Source organism: Toxorhynchites rutilus, chromosome 1 (assembly GCF_029784135.1).
Source record: "Toxorhynchites rutilus septentrionalis strain SRP chromosome 1, ASM2978413v1, whole genome shotgun sequence".
NCBI lineage: Eukaryota > Metazoa > Arthropoda > Insecta > Diptera > Culicidae > Toxorhynchites > Toxorhynchites rutilus.
The window spans coordinates 147,839,409-147,865,467 of record NC_073744.1 but is presented as its reverse complement, the minus strand read 5'-3'; the positions used below and the strand labels follow the sequence as shown (position 1 = coordinate 147,865,467).

The 26,059-nt window shown below is 37.8% G+C and overlaps 1 protein-coding gene across 1 annotated transcript; it reads right to left on the bottom strand.

Annotated features, from left to right (window-relative positions):
- Positions 1-9,496: 9,496 nt before the first annotated feature.
- Positions 9,497-10,389, bottom strand: LOC129763544 (uncharacterized). Its single transcript, XM_055762733.1, has 2 exons — positions 9,763-10,389; positions 9,497-9,706 (listed from the first exon to the last, which is right to left on the bottom strand). The coding sequence occupies exons 1-2, from the start codon at positions 10,356-10,358 to the stop codon at positions 9,511-9,513; spliced, it is 792 nt and encodes a 263-aa protein (XP_055618708.1). The 5' UTR covers positions 10,359-10,389; the 3' UTR covers positions 9,497-9,510.
- Positions 10,390-26,059: the final 15,670 nt, after the last annotated feature.

Below are 26,059 nucleotides of genomic sequence, written 5' to 3'. Positions count from 1 at the left end.
ATTTTTGACTTGATTATTAACAGTATTCGATTATATACAGTGAAAAGAAATCGAAAACTGTATATAATCGAGTCCGCGCTGTATTCCTTCGCCGAAGAACTAAAGACTATTGGAAGAAACAACAAAAGCCGTAACTAGTTCACTCATCACAGAGCATTTCTTATTCGGTCTCATTTTTTACGCAAAATATTCATTGAATCGAAATGGAATAAAAAAAACCACATATGCTGAAGATTCACACGAAAAACGATCTGGCATTACTGTTCTAAACCACATTATTTTCTTCCCATTTACATCCGCGCGCAGCAGAAACGGGACCTAACGGGACTCGAAAGATCACACCGATAAGTCACAAATCGCTCGTGTTCAATGGGTTTCAGCGATGGGCTCATTGTTTTGAGCGTTAATCTAAATCACAGACTACTCCGGCCCAGGTCAATGCAGTAATTTTCCAAATTAAACATGTGTGCATATATATTTTCGAGCACTACATTTACATCCGACTTTATCTACATGACCCAATCTGGTCCTCTGTCGTTGTCGCTGTCAATGGCTCAGAAGGGAACCAACTATACGTGACAAGAAGGCCAACTTTTGGCTCTGTTTGCCACCCCGGGGGTAATAAAAGGAGAAAAGAAGCAGAAGACAACCAACGAATCACTATATAATAGTTTTATGTAAAATTATTACCCTCTTAGTCTATTTTTTTTTTCGTGTGGTTTGTCTACCCGCAGTGTTACCCCACAACCAGCTGTTCTGTGCACTCTCCCCATGCCATGGTCAGAATTGGCAAAGTTTTTGGATATTCGTTTCATTTTTTTACTCGCTGCTAGGATGTAGAAAAACCATAAGAGCGGGTTGCGAGCTCTCTTATCGTTCCATCTTATATAGCTTTCCCGTCTTAGCCGTAAAGGAAACATTTCCTTCCTTCTCGGAAAAGGTTTGAAATTGTAATTATGTCTACGAGAATCGACAGTCTTCGATAGACTGAGAGGGATTATTTTCTCTTAAGAAAAGTATTGTATAACTCTACACTGACTATTATCGTTCAAATTATGATTCCGGCCGAAACTGATGCCAACAACAGAAACCGGTTGAAAAGTAAATTACTGTCAAGATTATGTTTTTTCGCAAAACCCAAACCTCGTACAATCTGTCCAATGATGAGAGCGTCAAATTTCTTCCATCCTCCTTTATTACATCCAATTTCCTTGTATCCTCATGTGTTCGGTACGGGTATGGGATTGTCCCCTCTCACATAACGTGCGTTTTCCGCTTTCCGTCCGCCAATGGAGTGGCCCCCAAATTGTCCCCCAAGAAACGACGAAATTTTACAGTTTCGTTCCGCTTTCTTGTTCGTGAACGTCCGACGTGTTGTTGGCAGTGCGGATAGGCGTATGGTTTTGCATGGCCGTAAACCGGTGCAGACCGGTCCGGGCGCGGGGACGAATAAATAAATTATGGACGAAGCGGAAAAACGAAAAACTGATAACGGTCTCCATAAAACACCACCACCAGCAGCAGCAACTGCTCTGCCGGAGGGTTGGTCCGAGGCCAATTTGGCGTAGTTTTATGGGTACCTTTCAACTCGCCCGTCTCGCCCGGCCACCAGAGTCCCCGGGGGAAAGGCGGCTGATAGAAGGGTTGCTGAGCCATCGGCTGATGGCGCAGAGCAGTTTTTGTCACATCATCGCCGAAAGGGAGGGGTTTGACTTGCGTCGTTGATGAAGAGTAGTGGAATAAGACCGGGGATAAGGTTGGCAAACTAAGGACAACGGTATGTTTATTCAAAACCAACGGATGGGAAGCTCTTTCCAGTGGCACTATAAATTAGACGAGATCTTGTTGATCTGCTGGAATAGTTTTTGGCTGCTCTTCCTTATGGCTTTTGAATAGTTGAAGATGCCAAAGCATTCAGAGAAGGGCTGTTACAATGTATTTAGTATACATCTGTACGGTGAATCAGGACAAATTGGTGTTCTTCTAACACTAAATAATTTGTTGCATATGTTCCCATCTCAAACCCTAAGAATTCTAAACGATATAATCTACATAAATAAAAACGGAAGGCCAAATGTGTTTCTAAGCGCAAACCCCGAAGAGAGAATCGTCCGATTTCAGTCGTCTTTATTTTGTTATATTTGTCTTGGCCCAATATAGCAGATAGAAAAATCGGAAAATTTTCGGAAAACTCCGAAGAAAGTTCGGAAATCTCGGTAAATTGATTACTCATATGTTCTTAAATTACACCATGATAAGCGTTGTGGGTTCATTCGATGTTTGCGCTAACGAAAATGATCTTTGTTTGAAAATGGAAATGGATTATCAGGCGGAATAACGCATTCCTATCTATATAAATAAAAAAGTAAGGACAAATATGTTGCCAATCGTAAAATCCGAAGAAGGAAAGGTCCCTTTTGAGCCGTCTTCAATTTGTTGTATTTGTTGTATTCTGCCCATAGAACAATGTTATGATGGGAAAAAGTTTAGAAATTTGTTCTAAAGAATTCATATCAAAACAATAATTTTGGGCGGGCCGAAGTTCGTCGTGTCAGCTAGTGATACTCTAAATAGATAAAGAACAAAATCGACAAATATCTATCAAAGTGCACGGCTTCTAATTAGTGTTCTGCACTACACAAATTAATCATGAATTCAGTCTATATTCAAAAATAAATGAAATCTGTTCTGCATTTTCAAGAATTTTGAAAATTTTTGCTGAAATTTTGTTTCTACAAAATTGGTTTTCAAGCGTAGCGTAGCAGTTTTTTGATTTGTTGCATATGATATGTGATATAAATATGATATATGATGATGATTTTATATTCTAAGTGAACATTTTCAATGAGTATTTTTGACGTAGGACAACGTCTTTGATTTCTATGTAGGAAGGGTCACCCTACGAAAAATGAAACGAAAAATTAAGGGATTTCAAATGCATATTACGAAAAATATACATTGCAATATATTTTATACTATATATCATTAGATAGGAAATTATTCAGATATATATTATTTATTCAGATTTTTTTTTTGATAACAAAATCAGTGAAGATAGACAGACTACTTGCGTTGTGGGGGAAGAGCAACAAACAACATATTTGGATACAATTCGTACGTTAGTCTCCAAGGTAGGTATGGCATCCTGATCAGAATGTTTACACAACATCACGTGAGTTACATGGAGTGTGTAAGCGAGATGAAAGTGAATAGAATTGGCGATCTAACGTACAAATCTACACCTAAGCGGCGCTGCGGTGAAAGAAATGATGGTCTTAAATTTTACAATGTGTTTATGGAAGGTTTGATCACATTAAATTCCATTTCCAGTTTCGAAAAAGGTTCAATTTCGCTAGCGCAAACACCAAATGGACTAACAGCACTTGTCACTATGTAATTGTAGAACATATAGGAATTTAATTTTCCGAACTTTTCCTTTTTCCTTCAAAGTTTTCCAAAAATTTTCAATTGTCATGTTTGGTTGGAATATTTATGGTTGAAATACGTGTAATATTTTTATGGGACCCCCTCTTCATTCCAGGGGAGGGAGAAGTGTCATACCATTATAGAAACATTTCTCATACCCCAAAACTTCGAGTTATGCCGAAGTTTGTGTTTCGTTTGTCTGGCAGCCCCCCCTCAGAGAAGGGGGAGGCGTGTCTAACCACCATAGAAATACTTATTGCACCCTAAAACCTCAATATGCCCAATTTGATTTCATTTGTTTGATTAATTCTCGAGTAATGCAGAAATTTGTGTTTCATTTGTATGGCAGCCCCCCCTTAAAGAGGAGGGTGGAGAGTCTAACTACCATAGAAACATTTATTGCAACCCTAAAACCTCCATAAAAGATTATTTAATTGCGATGAGTTTGGAAGAAATTTAATTCTGCGCAATTTTTTATATAACATGTCATTTTCTTACCTCTTTCAGTAGTGAAAATTGTATAAATGTTGACAATGGTTGAATCAAAAAAGGGAATTCGAGAGAACAATCAAAAACAACTTGAAAAATGCATGGTTCCTGCATATGAGAACTACCTTGGAAAGTCCGGAAGTAAAACATACGTGATTTGTTTTTGAGTCTTAGGTTACCTTATCGTCATTTTCTTAGTTCAAAAACAAAATCCAGATGTCTCACCGATCGTTTACGTTTTGCGTTAGATCGCCAATTCTTCGAGTCGAATTGGTTTAAGACGCAGGATATCACATGGCACAATGGTCCAGGAGATGCATTTAAGTGGAAATTAGCATTTAGAGCTTGACAGTTATTCTCTAGACAAAAACTGTCTTAGACAAAGTTGTTACTCATGATAGAGCGCTCGTTTTTATGTTGTTAAAAATAGGGTGACCAAAATTTTCGATGAAATAAAAAATCTAACTTTCTTATCTTTAGAGATAGAGGTAAACATAGTTCAACAATGTTGTAGCTCCAATTATTTGAGATATCTTTGTAGAACAAAGTTTATCTCTATCTCTTGAAATAATCGATATAGCGCCTTTTTTCTGAGTTACGTTAGAGTCATCATGAAAAAAACTGTTTTTTTGCTCTAACTTTTATATTTCAAATTTTACATGCAAACTGTCTTCGAAAGACTTTTAGAGCTTACTAACACAAACATTTTTCGATGCTGAACTTGTCAATATCTCAACTTTACTCAAAGTTATTGATATTTCTTCCCGAAAAACATGCTCTTTTCATTTGTTTGTCATTCTTTCTGAGGCAAACGTGAGGAATGTTTGTTGACGGAATTTGAAAGAACAGATTTCACTTTATATAATATGAGATTCTCAAAACTATGTTATTTTTTGTGTTTGAGTAAATTAAAATTGAAATCATGAGTTTTTGGATGAAAACCCATCAATAACTTTGAGCAGGATTAAGATATTGACATATTCTGCATTGCAAATTGTTGGTATTGATAAGCTCTGAAAGTCGTACGAAGACCATTTTGATGTAGAATTTTAAATATAAAAGTTAAAGAAAAAAAACCGTTTTTTCATAGTTACCCTAATGCAACTCAGATAGAAGGCGCTAAAAACAACTTTGTGGGAGATATTTATTCTTTAGACAAAAACTGTCTTAGACAAAGTTGTTACATATGATAGAGCGCTCATTTTTATGTTATCAAAAATAACGTGACCAAAATTGTCGATGAAATGAAAAATCTAACTTTCTTATTTTTATAGATAGAGATAAACATAGTTCAACAATGTTATAGCCCCAGTTATTTTAAACAACTTTGTAGAACAAAGCTTTTTTCTATCTTTTAAAATAACCGATTCAACGCTTTTGTCTAAGTTGCATTAGGGAGACCATGAAAAAACGTGTTTTTTCTGCTTTAAGTTTTATATTTCAAATTCTACTTCAAAACTGTCTTCGTAAGACTTTTAGAGCTGATTGATACCAACATTTTGCGGTGCAGAACTTGTCTATATCTTAATCCTACTCAAAGTTATTGATAGTTTTTTACCCAAAAACTCATGATTTAAATTTTAATTTACTCTAACACAAAAAATAACATAGTTTTCAAAATCACACATCATGTAGAGTGAAATATGCTCTTTCAAATGCCGCCAATAAACATTGTTTACGTTTGCCCCAGAAAGAATGACAAACAAATGAAAAGAGCATGTTTTTCGGGAAGAAATATCAATAACTTTGAGTAAAGTTGAGATATTGACAAGTTCTGCATCGAAAAATGTTTGTATTAGTAAGCTCTAAAAGTCTTTTAAAGACAATTTGCATGTAAAATTTGAAATATAAAAGTTTGAGCAAAAAAACAGTTTTTTCTCATGGTGACCCTAACGTAACTTATAAATAAGGCGCTATACCGGTTATTTCAAGAGATAGAAAAAAGCTTTGTTCTACAAAGATGTCTCAAATAATTGGAGGTACAACATTGTCGAACTATGTTTACCTCTATCTATAAAGATAAGAAAGTTAGATTTTTTATTTCATCGACAATTTTGTTCACCCTATTTTTGACAACATAAAAACGAGTGCTCTATCATGAGTAACAACTTTGTCTAAGACAGTTTTTGTCTAGAGAATAACTGTCGAGCTTTAAATGCTAATTTCCACTTAAATGCATCTCCTGGACCATTGTGCATTGGCGATCCTGCCAGATATCGTGTTTAATTATCCGAGATTTTTTTATTTTATCGTGACCATTGCGGAAAAAAACTGATATAAGAAAAACATTTTTTAGTTCTATAGCGCAACAGGAAACGGCAACTAAATGGAAAAGTATCGAGTCGAGGAATATCCGAAAAAGCCGGTTAAAAACCATGACCAACAATTGAAAAAGTAAAAACAAAAGTTGAACCGGTTATACTGTCGCTATACTACGCATAGTTGTCCCATGTTCCAAAATCAGCAACTGGGAACAACGCATTCAAAGTTTTCTAGCATATTTATCCACCAGGAGCTCTAAGCATTTCGGTGTAGCTATACACTGGCTTTTTTATAAGCACAGAACTATTGTTTAATGGAATATGAAAAGATCCCCTCATTTGAATTAACCAATCTTGGTTACAGGCTTCAAAATTCATGATGGGACAGTTATGGTCTAGAATATCAACATGGGACAATTGAACTTGATGTTGTTTTTTGAAATACGGCAATTTTTTTTGTGTTTTTCCGAAAGATTATGCATAAAAACATCGTTTTATGGAAAAATATATGGTGGGACACTTATGAATAGAATATCAACATGGGACAATTGAGCATGATATTGTTTTTTTTACGCTGGGAACAAACTATAACTTTTTTGTGTTTTTTTCCTGAAGACTTGGCATAAATACACCGTTGTATGAAGAAAGGTGAAAATTATGGAAAAGTAACATGGGACAACTATGTGTAAAACGGCATACTAGTTTGATATGTTTGAATATCAAAAAGAAAAAAAAGAACTATGAAAAGGGTAAAAAACATTATTTTTTAACTTTATTTTCTATATAATTATTGCATTTTTTTTATTTTGTGCATTTCCTATACTGCCGTTCTACGCATAGTTGTCCCATGTTACTTTTTGACAATTTTCACTTTTCTTCATAAAACGATGTTTTTATGCATAATCTTCTGGAAAAACACAAAAAACCTTATTGTTTGTTCCCAGTATTTAAAAAAACAACATCAAGTTCAATTGTCCCATGTTGATATTCTAGGCATAACTGTCCCACTATGTATTTTTTGTAGATCTATAATAAATGAATCGATTCAAGTACAGGAATGTTATGTGCATTATTCATATAATAATATAAACTGCTAGGAGTGCTTTTGAAAGAAAAGGGTCATCCATATACCACGTACACTTTCAGGAAAAGAGGAGATTTGGTCAAAGTATACGATTTGTAAAAAAAATCCAGAAATGCATGCATCAAGAGAGAAGAAGAGAAGGACTGAATTGACTGAAAATGAACTTACGTGGTTTATGAATAGCCCCAATTGGTATAATCTAATGGAAGTGTAATGTGTAAATTGAATGTGACGGCAGCATAATAAACATTGAAATATTTTGGTATAGTTTTTTTCAAATTTTTATTTTCAGGAGATCTATGAAATGGAGATCTCATGGAGATCTATGAAATGAAGAAGTATATAAGCATTAATTTGTTGGCATGTTCTCGAAAAAAAAACCTTCTTGGCTTCTGGAACAACTGGAAGTATTGCTGCCAATAACAATTTCTTCCGTTGCTTTTGAATTCCTCTCGGAGCTTTTTGCCACTTCATGCTGCCATCTAACGAAAAGTGACCAGCTGCAAGCATCGTTTGCTGTTTCTTAGATAGAAAAACACAATAATTCAGTTGCTTGCTGTCAACAACATCAGAATAGCCGATATCATACCGACCTTTAGCAATTCTGACCCATATAATATTCTCAATATATGGCCGCGGATTTGATTTATTGAGAGTGTATTGAGTAACGGCAAATTCAGTTTAAAAAAAATGAATGCTCTGCATGTCCATCACATCGACGCGCTTCTTGGCCCCTCCAACAGTCTTTTTGAAATCTTCGAAATCCACTACTCGGTCGTGTCGCATGGCAGTTTCAACAGCAGCATGAAAACTGTCAGCCGCCATGAACGTATGACCGGATTCGAAGTATTTCAATACAATCTCCTTAACGTCAACTTTATCGTCGTTCAATAAGAGAACAAGATGTAGGAAAAAGCTCCAGTACTGATACTAGGGATACTACATTACTATATACTACACACCGATGCCACTTGCTACGGCACCAATTATGTTTACTTTTTTATGCTATGACACTGTCATTTTACGTATAGTTCTTAAATGTTACTTTTTGACAATTTTCACTTTTGCTTCATAAAAGAATATTTTTATGCATAATCTTTTGGAAAAACACAAAAAACTTATTATTTGTTCCCAGTTTAAAAAAAAAACAAAATCAAGTTCAACTGTCCCATGTTGATATTCTACGCATAACTGTCCCACCATGCATTTTAAACCCCTAATCCACCTAGATTGCTTCAATTGAGGGAATCTCTTCACATTTCATTAAACAATAGCTTAGTGCTTATAAAAAACCCGGTGTATTGCTAAACTGAATTGCTTGAAGCTTCTGCTAGACAAATGTGTTAGAAAATTTTGATTGCGTTTTTCTCAGTTGCTGATTTTGGAACATGGGACAACTATGCGTAGAACGGCAGTATAGGGACAAAAAATTTTCAAAACGCTATAAAATTAGCTATCTGTTAGTGTATACCTAAAAGAAAAACAAGAACCCGACACGGGAGCTCCTGGGAATAAAAAGATGACGATCAACAAAGTTGAAAATATGATTTTTTCCATATTTGCTTCTTCTTCTTATGTTTTATCTTCTTATTTTCGCTATAAAACCCCTTCGTCACAAGTTTTTTGCAGAACCTAATCAATAACGTTTATAAAAATATAAAATGCATTTTTTTGCAATTTTTCATCTTTATCTCATTTATCTATCGATATTTTAGGTATAGCACCTGCTACAGTCCTGAAATTATGAACTTTTCTTAGTTAATGTGTCCACTTTCTATAGGGAATATATAAAAAACAGATCGGTGAAAGTGACTTCCGATTTTTGTCCGTCTGAAAAGTCATAGTGCTCCTCTGGTCGGCTTGAGATACAAAAAAAAACGTTTTCTATTCGAACAGAATTTTTGTGTAAGCCAATGAAGAGCATGCCTTCGACAAATCGCAATGTTTTGAATGGGCAAAACCCTAAAGGTTGAGGAGTAGATTCCACTTGATTTGTCCGACAGGTAACAAGAAAACTGGAGAAGGATTCCGGGTACAAAAGAAATTCATTTCTGCATCGGATCATGGCCGAGGGGTGATCCCAGATCAGATCACTTCGCATAGCGGACACTGTAGCGTGAATTTTCGAAAATATATAAAAAAAGCATTCTGAATAAATCCGTCCGGAACAATTCATATGAACCGATTTTGTATTAAAATATATCAATAAAATTTGTTTGATTTTTGTTAACGGCGAGAATTTTCATTTTTCTACATCGATGGCATAGTTACCGATCGTATCTTTCGCAAAGCGATCAGCAAAATGGATCTGGGTGGTTCCGTAGTTTGTATTAGTCCTATAAATCCGGAGAATGTGGCGCAACACGAGGTGAAAAACGATAGGTGCGAAGAACTCGTCTGTAATAGAGACTCGGCTCGTTTTGAAGGTGCATCCACTTTCTGTTTGCTGTGAAAACGCGTCACAGTTATAGGATTTTTGTGAAAATAAACTGAACAATTTACTTTGTGCCCAACCCGACATCGACGGCATCTCCATCCGGCGTTGGGATCACACTTTCTCCCAAAGTCGTTTGAGGCAACGGTAATTTGGATTGTGGTTCGACTGAAATGATCTGCGGATCTGGGACGACGGGAAAATCGAACGGAGGCGTCTTTATAGGTCTAGTAGGGGCAGTCGGGGTTGGCTTCGCTGCTGGTACAATTTTGGGAATAACGCCTGGACGAGTTCCGGTGAACGGCGGTCTCAGTTGTTGATCGAAACTTGTGTTTTGTATCCAAGTGGATCTCAGTGGAAATCGCGATGCGGATGCCGGTCGAGTATTTTCCGCTTTCCGGTGGAATGAGGAATCTTTGTGCTGTATCGTAGGTATTTTGGATTTTTCATGCAGGGATAATCTTCCGGCTTCCCTATTTGAAGCTTTCGGCGAAAAAGTTCCAATTGGTTGTTTTAACGTTGGATCCGTCCGCTGTTTCGGAAAGGTTGCCGAAGAGGGTCTCAAGGAGATTGGAGACGGAATGAGACTCTTTTTAAAGTCGATTTTAGCGATTCTTCCAGAAGTAATGTTCACACTAGACATCTGAAGTTTTTCTCGTTGCATTCCACCTATGGCAGCTCTGGTGAGGCTTCGTAGCGACTTCTGACTGGAGACAGATTACCAGTTTTTCTGCCGATATAATGCAAGAGCTTGCTTTGTTCTTCTTTTTCTATCATATTGCATTATCATTGCAAGATTGATAACCGCCACACTCCTTTCGTTTTACTACTTGACGAGAATGACACAACAACATTATTTGACGATCAAGAAAAAAGTGTGAAAAATGACTATTCGACTTGTGATTTTGGACTATTGAATTCTGTCCTTGCGGATATTGAATGGGAGAATCTAATGAACACGAATACAGTAGACCAGATGCTATCTGTTTTTACGAATTTCTTTTCGATGTTATCAGTTGCATTGTACGGCAAAAAAAAACAAGTATCTGGTTCCATCTTCAACAAACCGTGGTGGACACCCGAGCTTCGCAAACTTCGAAACAATCTCCGTAAAATGCGCAACCGATATTTCCAGACAAAAAACCAATCTGATAGAGCCAAACTTCGCGATTTTGAGTCAGAGTACAAAACTGTTCTTCTTGAAAGTCACGACAACTATTTGAACAAAATTCAGGCCAAAGTCAAAAAGGATCCTTCTCGGTTCTGGAATTTCGTCAAGCAGAGGAAAGATACACACAGTATCCCTGCCACGCTGAAGTTCGGTGAAATCAATTCACACTCGAATGTGGAGGCAGCGAATATTTTTGCAACATTCTTCGAAAGCGTATTCAGCAAAGCATCGCCTGTTCAACGACAGAATTGCTATGACCATATCAAGACATTCAACATTAATCTGCCATGTATACCGTTTAATCTGGATGATATTAGGAAAGCTCTCGAAGACCTCGACTCTACTAAAGGACCTGGAACAGATGATCTACCTCCTGTGTTTTGGAAAAACTGTGCCGCTTCGCTTGCGATACCTGTAGCTGCAGTTTTCAATCGCTCCATAGAAGACGGAGTATTCCCACTCGCGTGGAAAATGGTATGTATAGTTCCGATCTTCAAATCCGAAAATTCCAATTGTGGAATCCGGCAATTATCGACAAATGGATTCAGTTTATGTTGACTTCGCGAAAGCATTCGATACAGTACCGCACAATCTCATCATTCAAAAAATGAATCACATTGGTTTTCCCTCATGGATTACCGAATGGATATACTCGTAGTTATCGGATCGTAAAGCTTTCGTTATTGTTAATTCCGTGCGCTCTAGAATATTCACCATTCCATCTGGTGAGCCACAAGGAAGTGTTCTCGGCCCGCTTCTGTTTATTATTTATGTTAACGACCTATGTGAGCTACTTTCCACATCCAAGCTTTTATTCGCCGATGATCTCAAAATTTACAGTAAGATTGCATCATTCATTGACTGCATCAAACTTCAAGATGATATTAATTGTTTGCTAATCTGATGCAATGATAACGGTATGTGTGTGAATAGTAAAAAGTGTAAAGCCATATCCTACAGTCGCTGCAATAATGTCATTCGCCACCAATACCACATGGGGCTGGAACCCATAGAACGCGCAAACTCGATCTGTGATCTAGGAGTAATGATCGACTCTAAACTGAAGTTCAATGAGCACATAGTAATCACAACCGCTAAAGCATACACTGTGCTCGGTTTCATTCGTCGCCATGCTTCTGGATTTCCTGACGTGTATTGCCTCAAAAAGTTAAACTGCGCGCTAGTTCGGAGCACCATGGAATATGCTGCACCGGTTTGGTTCCCATTCCTCGTTACACAAATCGTTACGTTGGAGCGAATCCAGAGAAGTTTCATGCGGTTTGCTTTGCGACAGCTCCCTTGGAATGATCCAATAAATCTTCCGAGTTATGCTGATCGTTGCAAACTGATTGACTTGGAAACACTATCAGCCAGGCGTACCAAACTACAAAGAATATTTGTTTATAATCTAATAACCGGCAATGTGGACTGTCCCGAACTGTTACGTCAAGTTCCGTGGAATATTCCTCCCCGTCGTTTTCGGAATTCATCGTTATTTCTTATACCATTCCATAGAACGAATTATGGTTTCAACAATAGTTTCAATTTGTGTTTACGTTCTTTTAATAATGTTAGTGATGTGTTTAATTTTACTCTGTCCAAGAATGTGTTTAGTACTAGAATAAGAAACTTAGATTAATTTAGATCTTAAGGTTTCAGTCTGTACGACGTTGTCGAAGATGGTGGAATAAAAATAAAATAAAAAGATTGAATCTTTCTTCGCAACCAATGCTTGTTATTTAAGGGGGTAGTAATCTATGGAAACTTGAAGAAATCAACAATAAAATTTCTGGCTTAAAATGTTCTCTGAAATGTCCTCTTTACTGTAGTTTTTATCCCAAGCTTGTCCTCCGATGCTTCGTTTCGAAGTTACAAGCCAATTAGTGGACCGGAGTGCAACAATTTCTGCGGAAAATCGGATAAGGAACGGATCAAACGAGATGCGGATTTCTGATGCAGCTAGAGAAGCCCGCAAGTCCAATTTGGCAACAAAGAAGCGATAGGAAAAAACACCTTTTTAGCGTTGAAGGACAGTTTTTGGTCCAGGGATTGCATACTAAAGATAAGATGTAAAATAAACGAAATAAATGTATCCAAAATTTGAAACGTGTTTTTTCTCGAAACCATGCTTTGCAAACTGGTGGGAGTTCTACCTCCGGAACCGTCCATCCGATTTTGATGAAATAGTTTTTCCCAGATTCTCCATTAAATTTCCTGTCATCGTACGTAGGATTTTTTTGATATTTTGAAAAATTAAATTTTGGTGAGTATATTTGTCTCGATTTTTAAAGCAAAAACGCAATTTTTTCACAAAAAAATGACACTATTTTGACAAAAAAACAATATTTCTAAAAAATCCTACGTACGATGACAGGAAATATATCTAAGATTAAAGAAAAAAAAGAGTGGTTGAAATCGGTCCACTAGAAAAATTTGTAGAACTCCCACCAATTTTGCATGGTTTTGGCTGCCAGAGTTCAACAAACCGGTTGCGGCCATTCAAGGGACAGTCCAATTGACACTAACATGTTTTTGTTTGTTGAGTAATATATACCTAATAGAACACTTGAAGTCTGTACCTGAAGGTACCTGAAGGAAATCGGCATTGCAAATTAATGCAAGTCGGGGGTAGTTTTGTTCCGACTAAAATGTGTTTCCCTAACACAGACTTCAAATCCATGGAGCGTGGCGAAATTGACATTGCAAATGCAGGTCGGACTCTGAAAACCATTATTTGAGCGTTGATGAAGTACATAATTGCGACGAATCTGGTTCATTTTTTTAAAACATTAAAATATTACATTACCTCATTGGAAGGAAAAAGCGTTGCTGGAATCAAAACTGACAAAACCGGATAACTTTTATACCATGCTCGAACGTTTCTGTTACTCAAAATCTGTCATATATGATAATTGAAAGACCCTCGATGCTCCAAATATACTACACTTTCAGAGAATCTCCTAATGCATGGCTGCGGCAACTATTTTGTGAACGGCCGTCATTAATGGATAACTGAAATGCGCACAATTGTTGGGATGAAATTTTCTCTGATAATAGATTGATGTTTTTGTCGCCGAAAGCAACATCTTTTGCTCAGCCAATGAACCAGGGAAAATATCAATATAAGCAACCGAAACCGAGAAAAATAGAAGTGACAATCATGCTAAGTTCAGAAATACTGAACAAAGCACTACAGAAAAAACATTGAAAGATGTAATATCTTGCCTGTTTGAGTCCTGGCAGCACATTTTGTTAACCACAATCATCAAATTTTGAAAGCCAATAGGTATCGAGCAGAACAATCGTTTAGTTTAAGCATATAAAATTTCTCTCTCAGCCTTGTTTATTATTCCTGATCTTTAGATAGTGGTACCGGAGCTCGAGGCAGAAATAATATTTCTCAGTGTTGGTATCAGTATAGAGAATGGACAATCAGAATACTGATTTAACAAAAAAAATGAAGTTAAAAAAGAAAACTGATGGATGCAGATGTTTTCCATTTTTTTTATATTATGTGATCCATTGACATCAACAGAAGTCAATTTACGCACGAAAGTCAGAAATTATAGTGATGCGGTTGCATGGGCAGAACAAAATAACTTTTTTAGTTCATTCACTGGTGTTCGAGAAACATACGAGAAATTGCTATAAAAGAAGCTCTGTGGCGATAGTTTCAATATCTTATGTTATGTTTTGTTATAATTTGTTGTATTACGTGCTTCTTCTTGAATGGCACAAACATTCCCAAAGAAACTTATGTCGTCTCAACGTAGGTATTAAGTTAGTTTAAATGTTTAGTTGAGATTTGTTGTGGAAAACAACACACCTTGAATGTATTCTGAATGACAAGCTCTAAAATACGTGCAGCACAGTATAAGTCGGAAGAAATTTTTTCAACAAAAAAATCCCCCTGCCAGAACGGGAATGGAACCCAAACCACAGTTATGATAATGTGTGACGCTAATTACTCGGACACGGGAGTACATTATGTGCTCATGTGATGAATAATTTAAAAACTGTTTTTTAGTACATTTTTCATGTCGCATGAAAAATAGTGTTGAAAACATACACATTGGAGAAGTAAAAATGATTTTTCATTTGAAAAAAAAACTGTTTCGAATATATCACGTTTCAATTATATAATCGAGAAGTTACTTTAATTAGTTTGACTACTATTTCTCATTTGCTAGAAAGTCATCTGGAATCACAACAGTGTTCATTTCGCCTGAAAACCAATTATTAAAATGAATCATTATCTTTGAGCTTCGTGAGCTTCGTGAGCTAAGTTTACGAGTTCCCCTAAACTCGTCAAAGATAATGATCGATTTGCAAGATAAAACGGCAACAGCCGCACTTTTTTTTCCCTTGGTTTGGATCGGTATCGGAATCATAACGAGGTACTATCATTTGGAGATTTTTCGATGGTTTGGTAGTTAGTTTCATATAATATTCAAATCGATTTATGTGAATATCTCGTAAATCCATCAGAAAATAACTGACCAATAATTATAAGTGTATGAGCCGCCGCAAGCGTCATCAATTTCGACCAATTAGAAGTGGGTATTTCCGTTAGGGTAGGGGTTGAGATTTTTCAATTGTTCGATAGTTAGTTTCATGACATATATTATTTTTTCAATATAAAAAATTTTTATGGAGTGCCGAAATCAATTGACGCAAAAATCTCATCAATCCATCATGAAATGACTGAGCAATAAGCGTTTCAAATTGCACAATTTTCACGATGTGCTCGATTTTCGATTTCCAATTTGTACCCCAATATATTCCCGAAAGACGTGGTCCTACGTCAAAAATGGCTAGGCTTCTATATCAATAAAAATGGATTTCTGTCTGTCTGTCTGATTGTTATGGACTCAGGAACTACTGAACCGATCGACATGAAAATCAGGGTGGAATAAAGGAGGTTTCAGGGTGGAATAAATGTTTTACGGTGGTTACACACACAGTTTTTGGGTAAGATAAATGTTTCTATGATGGTATGACACCCCTTCTTCCTCTGGAAAAGAGAGGGAGTCCTATAAAAATAATGCACATATTCCAACCAAACATGGCAATTGAAAATTTTCTGAAAACTCTGAAGCAAATGCGAAAATTCGAAAAATTCAATTCACATGTGTTCTACAATTACATATTGACAAGCGTTGTTAGTCCATTTGATGTTTGCAGTAACGAAATTGATCTTCGTGCGAAAGTGGAAATGGATTTTAATTTTAATAAGAGCAAAACTCGGGAAAAATTTAGGACTGTCTTTATTCTATCATCTTCTTGAATGGCGTTAAAGTTCCCTGTGGAACTTTTGCCGTCTCAACGTATGCATAAACTAGCGTCATTTATTAATACTTAGTTGAGATTTCTTATGCCAATTAACACGCCTTGAATGTATTCCGGAAGGGGCAAGCTCTAGAATACGCTTGATCACAGTGCAAGTCGAAGGCCACGGCTGCCCTTATTCTATCATATTTCCTGTATGAAATATTCATTCCATGTAACGGATAAACATGTTATTTGCAAGTGGATGAAAAATCTTGCACGAAAATTGTGACTGAAAATAATCTGATATTATAATGACGAGTGCTGAAATTTTATAGTAAAACATAATTTTAATAGGTACATTAGAAGATCAATCAATAAACAGTTCTGCGATTGGACCCATGAACATGCGCTTAGTAAGAAAACGTGGATGTGATAACGAAAAATAAATTTTGGGCGGGACGAAGTTTGCCGGGTCAGCTAGTTTTATTATAAAAAGAGACTTAGAGACTTAATTTGTGCTACATATTTTTTGTGAAATTCACAAAAAAAATCAACTTTTGCTTAGGGTGTCTGTTTTTACCACCTTTCCCTTACCATTTTTTTTCTCTGAAATCCCGTGATTGAAAAAAATGATTCTATGCAAATAATTTCGGACTGGCAATAGAGTTTACAGAACTCCACTCCGTTGAAATTCATTTCATCCCACTTCGACGGTGGTTACAGGGAAACAACATTCCCACTGAATTCCCACCTAGAACAAACAAGTCGCTTATCTTATTTTATGCCGCTCGAATAAAGAAGCAACTTAATTATTCACCGATTTAACAGTGTACCAGCAACTCTTTCCAGTTGGCCACAGCGTTGGAATGATAGAACGGGAGGGCAACTCAACCACGGCAGCTCGGCATCACCTTAAAAACGGCTTCTCCATTCCATCTCCCGGCACCGGTGGTATAAATTAAAAATTAAATTATTTACAATTGTACAAGATCGTGTTTTCTGGCACTTTTCATCGGTAAATTCGTGCCTTCACGGCTTCTCGCTTCGTAGGAGGCACCAGCCGCGGATGTCCGCCGGGGGAGTGACCGTCGTTAGAGATTAAGATTAAATGGAAATTTATTGCCCCATCAGGAAGCTAGGCTTAGCGAGTGGGCGAGAGCAGCAAGTGATGCCCATGGAATTCCCCTCTTCTGCTGGACGCGTCGCCACGCCGAGGCGAGTAATAATGTTTATTCTTTTGAGAGGTTAATTTCTTTTACAACTCGGCATTATCTTGTTTCTCGAGCCCCCTTGTTTTAAGCCTTTTCGGTAGGACATTAGGTGGCGGTCAGCGGGAGGATTAACGAGAGACGATTAGTGTTGATAAGATGATTATCGCGTGGATGGTTCCTTTTGAGCTGTGGCGTGCGCCGCACTATTGCTCGCTGTTCAGACAAACTCAACGCCATTTGTATGATAATCATGACACCCTCTCGACTCGGGGCAACAGCCAGCGAAGTCCTATCGGGTTAAGGAAAAGTCGGTCATCTCATCCTTAAATGAAGAATCACTTCGGAACAGCGCTAAGCTGCTGCTAAAGCTCTTCTTAGCGCTAAACTGGAAATGGCATCCTAACGAGATTTACGATGACATACCAGCGCTGCATAAAGTTTCCCATGCATAGTGTATAGGGGAGTGGATACATTGCTCCGGACTTACCCGGGCGCACGGATGCACAGTTCCCTTTTATTTTTTGTTCTGCCGTATCACCGCATCAGATGTAACGCAAAGTGCATGTGGAACTTTTCTGTATCCTGGAGAGGGAGAAGGTCTGGTGCATATGAAGAAGTACACTGTAGGCATACGACGAGCTTTCGCTGGGGGATGGAGGCGAGTCATGTATCTGTTTTTCTTTGCCATTTGCTGAGAACTCCGACAACGGGCTTCATGAAGTCTACAGCTCGGCAAACTGCTTGTACTTGCGCCTCGCTCAAAGATTCCCTTTCATCTATGCGAGTAAAAAGTCTTGTTTCTATTTCACTGTTTGCCGCATACTGCTGGAGCGGAGATCTCGACGAGAAAAAGAATGTACCTACTCCTCACATCAGTATGCATTTAGAGTCACTAACTCAGTTTGTCTTGGCCCAGCCAGCGAAGCGAAGAAAAGAACATTCAATTTGTTGTCTTCAGAGGGAGTTATTCCTGGAAGATGACATGATTGGGCCCGAGTGAATATTCAAATCGACTCGGTCCGTTGACTGTAGCGAATTTGTCAAAAGCCATCCGAGCGCACTTTGCGGTGAATTATTAACCGTACACACCGAGGTCATGTGATTATCTTGTCTTATCTCGGCCACATAAACTATCGCCTAGGCAGCGCTGCATTCCGGGCGAAATCCCGTCTAGCCGAATAATTAATGTTGTCGCATAGCTACTGCTCCCGGCGCAACAAATATTTGAATGCATAGCGTCCTGACAACAATCTTATCACCACCTGGACGATGCCCCGAAATACCTATTCGCTTCGTTCCAGCACGTGATACATTTTCATGGCTGAAACCATAATTTGCTTTACTCCGAGTTAACTCCTCTTCGTTAGAGGCATTTGCATTCCTAAACTAAACCCAACCACCTCAACGCATACACACACATCCGTTCCTCTCTTGCGCGTACAGACGTGTATTCCAGACTCACTCCCAGCGAAGCTGGACCGTGTAGAAACCGTTTCATCATTGGAAGAGACACCTTAGTCAACATAATGATGCCAACTGATCCCGAGCTTAGACTGGTAAAGCTTTTCGATGATACCTTCGTAGCCCGTTCCTTTCACTGCTGCTACAATTTCTGTCCAGGACCGGTGTGCTTAAAGACAATTAACTACTAACTAAATTTATTCTGCGTAGCTTTTGCGTCTGTGCCCTTTTCGATCCGTCGAACAAATCTTTAAATTGTACAACGGGACACAGTTCCAGCAACGGAGGGAGGCCAATTGTCCACCGATGCCAGAGGCCAGAGGCAAATCCTTCCATGAGCAGGTGCTAATCCCCACTTTAGCAATTGCATTGAGTAAGTTTGGAGCAATTGCGTTGCGGACGGGATGATTCAGGATTTGGGTGAAATTCTCCGAATGTTCTAAAACTTGATTGCGATTGCACAAAGTCGACTTGAATCGGTTTTAGTTTTGTATATTTCGAGTGAAACAGTGTAATGACATAATACCCGAATGCACATTTATCCACATACATCAAATATCCGAATGTGGCATTTACCCGAATGCAACTTTTATCCGAATGTAAGATATACCCGAATGCGACATTACCTAAAATGCCACATTTACCCGAATGAAGATGAAAAATTCCGACAAATCAGGGCCCTGCATAATCCGCCTAATAATATTAGTTACAAGTCTAAAAGCTACAAGTTCTAATATTTTGCGTTGCATAATAATCATACATCGAACTAATAATATTAGTACTTGTTTTATTATTAGGTGTTCCCACCCTTAGGGCATCCATATACTAATACACAGCATTTGACAGCGTCAAACATGTCCGGGTCGCAAATGCACTTTGCGACTACTGTCACTCGCGAGAACTGCCAAACTCGCAAGCTGGTGTAAATCAAGGCGCTCAACATACTGCCAGGTGGGTCAAAATGTAAAAACCACTTTACAGCCATTGATTTATAGGATGAAATTAACACACTTCTAAAATATAAAATAATGAATGAAAATTGACTGTTCTGTATCGAGTATGTATTCTATGCAATACAGTATTACGTTTTCTCGCAAATTGTGAAATAATATTGAATTGAAATTGTGTCTATCGAGTTTTTGTAAATGTTGTGTGTTGTGAAATATATAGCCAAATGGTTAAGTAAGCGTCGTGTTTTAAGTAATCGAATAACTTAAGAATCTCTATTCAAATTTAAAGATTGCAAAACTGCCTTCTTTTAATTTTCGCGAATTTGACGATTATTTCGAGTTAAATATGATTAGCGAATGGGCGCACCTTGTTCCATCGATCTGCCTTGAGCTCACCGAGTAGTTTGATAGTTTGGCAATGACAGCTAAATTTGCAACACATCTTAACTCGCGATCATATCCTCTTGGCTGGGGCCAGGGTGTACCGGTAAGTTTCTTCGGATTATTATTCCAGTGAATCAAATTTCCAGACATTCGTTGGATAGCTAATGTCATTGCGCGTCCTTTTCTATATATGTCAAAAAGTTGAAGCGTAAACAACATAGTTTTTTGCCACTTCGAATATGTCGTATTACGTACCACCGAAAGTGTTATTGCGGGAAGTGTTACTTCATTACTTCAATATGAAAAAAAAAGCTGCGGAAAGTCATCGCATTTTGGTGGAAGTTTATGGTGACCATGCTCCAACTGAGCGAACGTGTCAGACATGGTTTGCACGGTTAAAATGTGGTAATTTTGATTTGGAAGACGAAGGACGTTCCGGACGGCCAAAAAAGTTTGATGATGAATAATAGGAGGCTTCACTCGATCAAGATCTGTCACAAACGCAACAAGAACTTGCAGATACACTTGGAGCTCAGCAAACCATATCCGATCGTTCAAAGGCAATGGGAATGACCCGAAAGATAGGACATTGGGTGCCGTATGAATTGAAGCAAATGACGTCGAACGTCGTTGTTTCACGTGCGAAAAACTGCTCCAACGGCATAAAAGAAAGGGTTTCACCCCGGCCATGCATCAACATCGACGGCAGGGCGGGATATTCACGGCCAGAAGGTTATGCCTCTATTTGGTGGGACCAGCTGGGTGTAATGTACTATGAGCTGCTAAAACCAAATGAAACTATTACGGGGGACCTCTACCGACGTCAATTGATGCGTTTGAGTATTCAGTATTCTCCAGACATTGCTTCATCCGATTACTACCTTTTTCGATTGATGCAACATGGCCTGGTTGACCAGCACTTCTCCAATTTTGATGAAGTCAAAAATTGGATCGATTCGTGGTTAGCCGACAAACCGGCCGATTATTTAGGCAAAGGGATCCTTGAATTGCCAGAAAGATGGGAAAAAGTTGTGACTAACGATGGGCAATACTTTAAATATTAAATTTATAACCAATTTTTGAAAAAAACCAAGAAACTGACCGGTACTCCCACTAGTAACGCTTTATTGTTTTATTAGTAACGCCTCATTTATCTGTCAAAGTCACAGTTTGTTTTTGGATATTATGTTTTTTTCCACTGTTGATTTTTGAATTCCCTGACATAGCCCAGTATTATCGTATTGGCTTCCTTGGCCGAGCCAATGTAAGGTTGTACTCAATCGTTGGCGTGATTTGAGTGCGATTTCACGAAACACAAATTACAGGGTGCACACAAATACAAACTTCTGCATAACTCGAGAACTAATCAAGCACAATTTGGGATGTGAGGGTTTTTGGGTATGAGTAATGTTTCTATGATGATATGACACACCTCCCTCCTCTGGAATGGAGAGGGGGTCCCATAAAAATATTACACATATTTCAAATACAAGGAATTTTATAGTAAAAGGTAAATTCAACGAGGTCGATTAGAAGATCAATCAATGAACAGTTCTGCGGTTAGACCCATGAACTTGCTTATAGTGAGAAAACGTGAATGTTTGAAGGTATTGATAACAAAAAACAAATTTTGGGCGGGACGAAGTCTGCCGGGTCAGCTAGTTTGAATATTTTTTAAATATATCGAGAATGGCTGCATTCAGAAGGAGATTGATAATGAGCTTTTTTATTTTAATGCATGTCTTCTTGAATGGCGTTAACAGTCCCTTGTGGAACTTTTGCCGTCTCTTCGTATACATTAACTAGCGTCATTTATTAATACTTGGTTGAGATTTCTTAAGCCAAATAACACGCCTTGAATGTATTCCGAGGGACAAGCTCTTGAATACGCGTGACTACAGTGCAAGTCGAAGGAAATTTCTTCGACGAAAAATCCCCCGGCCAGAACGCGAATCGAACCCGAACACCCGGCATGATAATGTGAGATGCTAACCACTCGGCCACGGGTGCACATTAAATGCATGTCAGAATTCATTTGTGGCTTTGTGGCACAAAGTTTGTCAAAAATAGTTTTACCGTCTTGCACTCATTTTTTAAAATTTTCTACATGATTTCTATTTTACATGAAAAAATTCAAAAAAAATAAAAAATACATTTATAAATTCATAAGAAAAAAATTAAAATAGAAAAAGACAATAAATTAGAAATGTTTTTTCAAGTATCTCGAGAAAATTAGAAAATATATATTTTAGATATTGCGAATTAAAGTTTGTTTTTGTAAATGAAAAAAAGAGTACTATTATTTTTTCAGTGTATATTTTTTCACATTTTAATATCAATACTCTATAACTCTTTCCAAGATACTATTTCGGTACAACTCATAGTTTTTGAGGTACAAATAATCAAAGATTTTTCCTACTAAAATCGAATTTTCGAAAGTTACAATTGAGTCAAGAAAATCCCAATTGCTGTGGAAAACTCATATTACCCCCAACCCAAACGGAATACAAATTTTCATTCGAATCAAAAATCAAACATGTTTTTTAAAATCTGTATTTTTAGGACGATTTCATTTGGAATTACTCATAGGGGATCGCATCCCTGCCCATGTTTGTATAGGAGACGTAAGCGACAAAATGAACAAAATCGTCTTTTTCGCTGTTACGCATTCTACACAATGTTAAACGTATGCTCATCATGGAAACAAACATGTTTTATTCGAAGACTTTTGAGCAATTCTGAAAAAACGTTTTCGAAAAATCACTGTTTATACGCATGACGGGCGTAGTTCCATACAGCTTTCATATATTTTTCGAAAAACAACAATTATCAGTATTATGCACTATAAGCTAAGCCTACATTTGAATCACATTCTTTGTAGAGTAAAACTAAATTAATTCCTACAAATATGACTAATGAAATAACTAAAGTAAACGCAGACAACGTTAGCAAACAATAATTGCTTCTTCCACCTAATAGATAAAAAAAGAAGATTAGCCTCACTTCCGAAAGCCTTCGAGTTTACAAAATTCACGTACCTCTGGATCTCAAGAGCTCTTAAACCTGTTTGCAGAGGCATCAATTATCCCCGAGCGACAGGTCCAACGATATCCACTTGATTTTCGAGAAATAACAAAAAGCGGTAGACGATTATCATTTACAGCGTCCTCCCAGCTTCCGCGCACGGACGAATCCTCCCAGTGCCACTGATACAACGATTATTATTCATTCCGAGCAGGCCTTGTTGGCTTTTGTTCCTAAAATTTCGAATAATTTTCGAATCACATTATTCATAATTATTATTCATCAGCACGCATTTCCTGTCCTGCCGTTTCCCTGCCGAGCGGATTCCCCAGTATATTCGGCAGTGGCAGTGTTTGGAATTCCGTTGTACCTCCAGTCGCAAATGATCCACTTATCAGTATCATTATCACCCTGTCAATCGACCATCACGACTGAAGAGCCAGAGCCACACACCAGCGGCTGCAACTGACGCCCAGGACGCCAACCGAGAGGGCAGGAGGTACATTACACCGTTCGGAGCGTTCCTCCTCGGAGCAAGGTTTGTAGAGAGCTAAAGCCCGAGCGCTCTATTGTGACCGCCATCCCGCCGAGAGTGATGGAGTAAAGAAGCTTTATCGCATACACATCACGTCTGAGGGGTTGATAACCCATCTGGAACGTGCGTGGGATGCAACGTAATTGTCTCATCGGAAGCCAACATTGTTCCGTGGAAAAACTCAACGCATGCAAATTTCTGCGGCTGTCATGTTTTGTGGGGGGAAAATAAAAATTCTGTTGGCATCCTGCGGCAGCGGCCTGTAACAAATTGGACGTGTAATTGGGTCATTAAATTCTGGTGGAAGACAACAAAAGCCATCGATTATGAGGTGGTAGCATTGATTTTTCTCCCATTGGTGTTAAAACAAAACATAAAAGAGCAGAAGTTTCCCATCGAACCCTGTCAAATTTCCACCAATTGGTGAAGTTTTTATATGTCATGCCCGCTGTTCGCCACTTGAAGTAAACCTCTCAATTTCATAAATCATTTTTCATCATCCAAACCAAACAGAGAGGACACTTCGTGCGTATCGAGCAAAAGACAAACGCTATTTATCCTCGTTTTCAATCGTTTCCATGGTTTTTCGCTCGCTAAGTCCTCTGGATATCTATTCGTCCCATCGGAATCATACAGCAAGGATCTTCTCGGGTGAACGCTTTTTTGGCGCTTAAAGTTTATTACCTTTATGAAATCGGACATCGCAAGATTAGATGGAGGGAGGGGGGTCTGTGTAAGTCTGTGGTGTTTCACTCTCAAAGTCAATCTTCACATAAAAAAAGGAACCGATAAACCGATTGCGTCCAGATTGCAGACGGACCAAGAAACCATCGAAATCAAAGGCCGTCATTCAAGGCTTCTTTCATTTCCAGTCATGTTATGATACGTTTCAAGATTTCGACAGTTGGGTCTCCCCGATACAAAAAGAAATACCGTTGATGTCACCGCAAAACGAATCAACACTGAATGGGTGCTGGATGGGAGCCGCCCCACAGTTCCGTTTGCCAGGACGCGGTTAAGGCGATGAATACCAAGAAAAATGAACGACCTCGCAAGAGTGTACCGATTGCTTTCGGATTAGGGCCAGGCATAGCGGGCCTGAGGAATTTATGCCCCGTCATAAATTAATTTTATTACACCTAAACGGATTCAACACGCCAGTCACGGTGCGGAGGAGGAACGAGGGCGAACAAGTGGCTTAGTAAGGGTTCCTAGGAACTTCCGCCACCGTAAGGGTGGCGATAGAGTATTCACAACGATTCCAGAGAGGGATTGTGGGAGTTGTGATGACTGTGATGGTCAATACACCTTTCCTATGAGCAAGTAACTATAGTAACGATGTACAGGTCGGATTATATGTGATTCGATTATATACAATTTTAGACTTTTAGATTTTTAGATTATATACAGTTCGAAAAAAATATTTTGTTTTAAAATATGATTTATTTCAAGAGAAAATTAAATGGATCAACGTTAAAGTGAAAGTTAATTGGCTATTACGAGTACAGTGAAGTAAAAATCGTGATTTTGGTTGATTTTAGTTGAAGATTCACCAGGAATTGTTTAAAACGATATTACAGCGAAATTAGAAAAGATAGAAGTTGGATGTCAAAGAACAAATTGAAGAGTGGTTAGAGAGCTTCAATTTGGTTGATAAAAATATTCATGTTTATTATGTACTTTTTGAATAAAATTAGGAAAAACACCTTAAAAACCACAAACTTTGAAGTTTTTAACTTCGTAAATGTTACTTAAATCCACTAATTTGAAAGTTTCATAACTGAATCCTGTATAAAATTTTCTTATCTTTCGAATGGAAGCAACAGAATTGTCCTATGTAGCATAATTTTTGAATTAGAGCCAGTTTAAAGCAAACAGGGCTCGAAACAGAGAAAAAGTTCAATAATTCTGTCATTGTTGGAATTTGAACATATGCGTAGAAGGATTTTTATCATCAAATATGATCCTCTATCATCATCGAAATAATTAGGATTTTTCATATGAGAAAAGTATTTTATGACTTTAAGGGGATGAATCAAAAATTAAATTCTTCTTTTATAATCAAAAAACGAAAAACATGGGTATAAAAAACAAAACAAATTTTTTTTTTACTCGATTATATACAGTGAAAAGAAATCGAGAACTGTATATAATCGAGTCCGCGCTGTATTTATTCTATACAAATGATCAAGCTTATCATACGTCAAATTATGTAATATTAAGTTGGGGAAAAAGTAATCCATTATTTTTGGGTAAAATTATTTTTTTTTAATTTGCTTCGGATTGTCCGATTTTGGTCAAATATACACCGTCTTGTTGGAAAATTTGTTACCATTTCAAAGGTAGCCTCTCTGATAG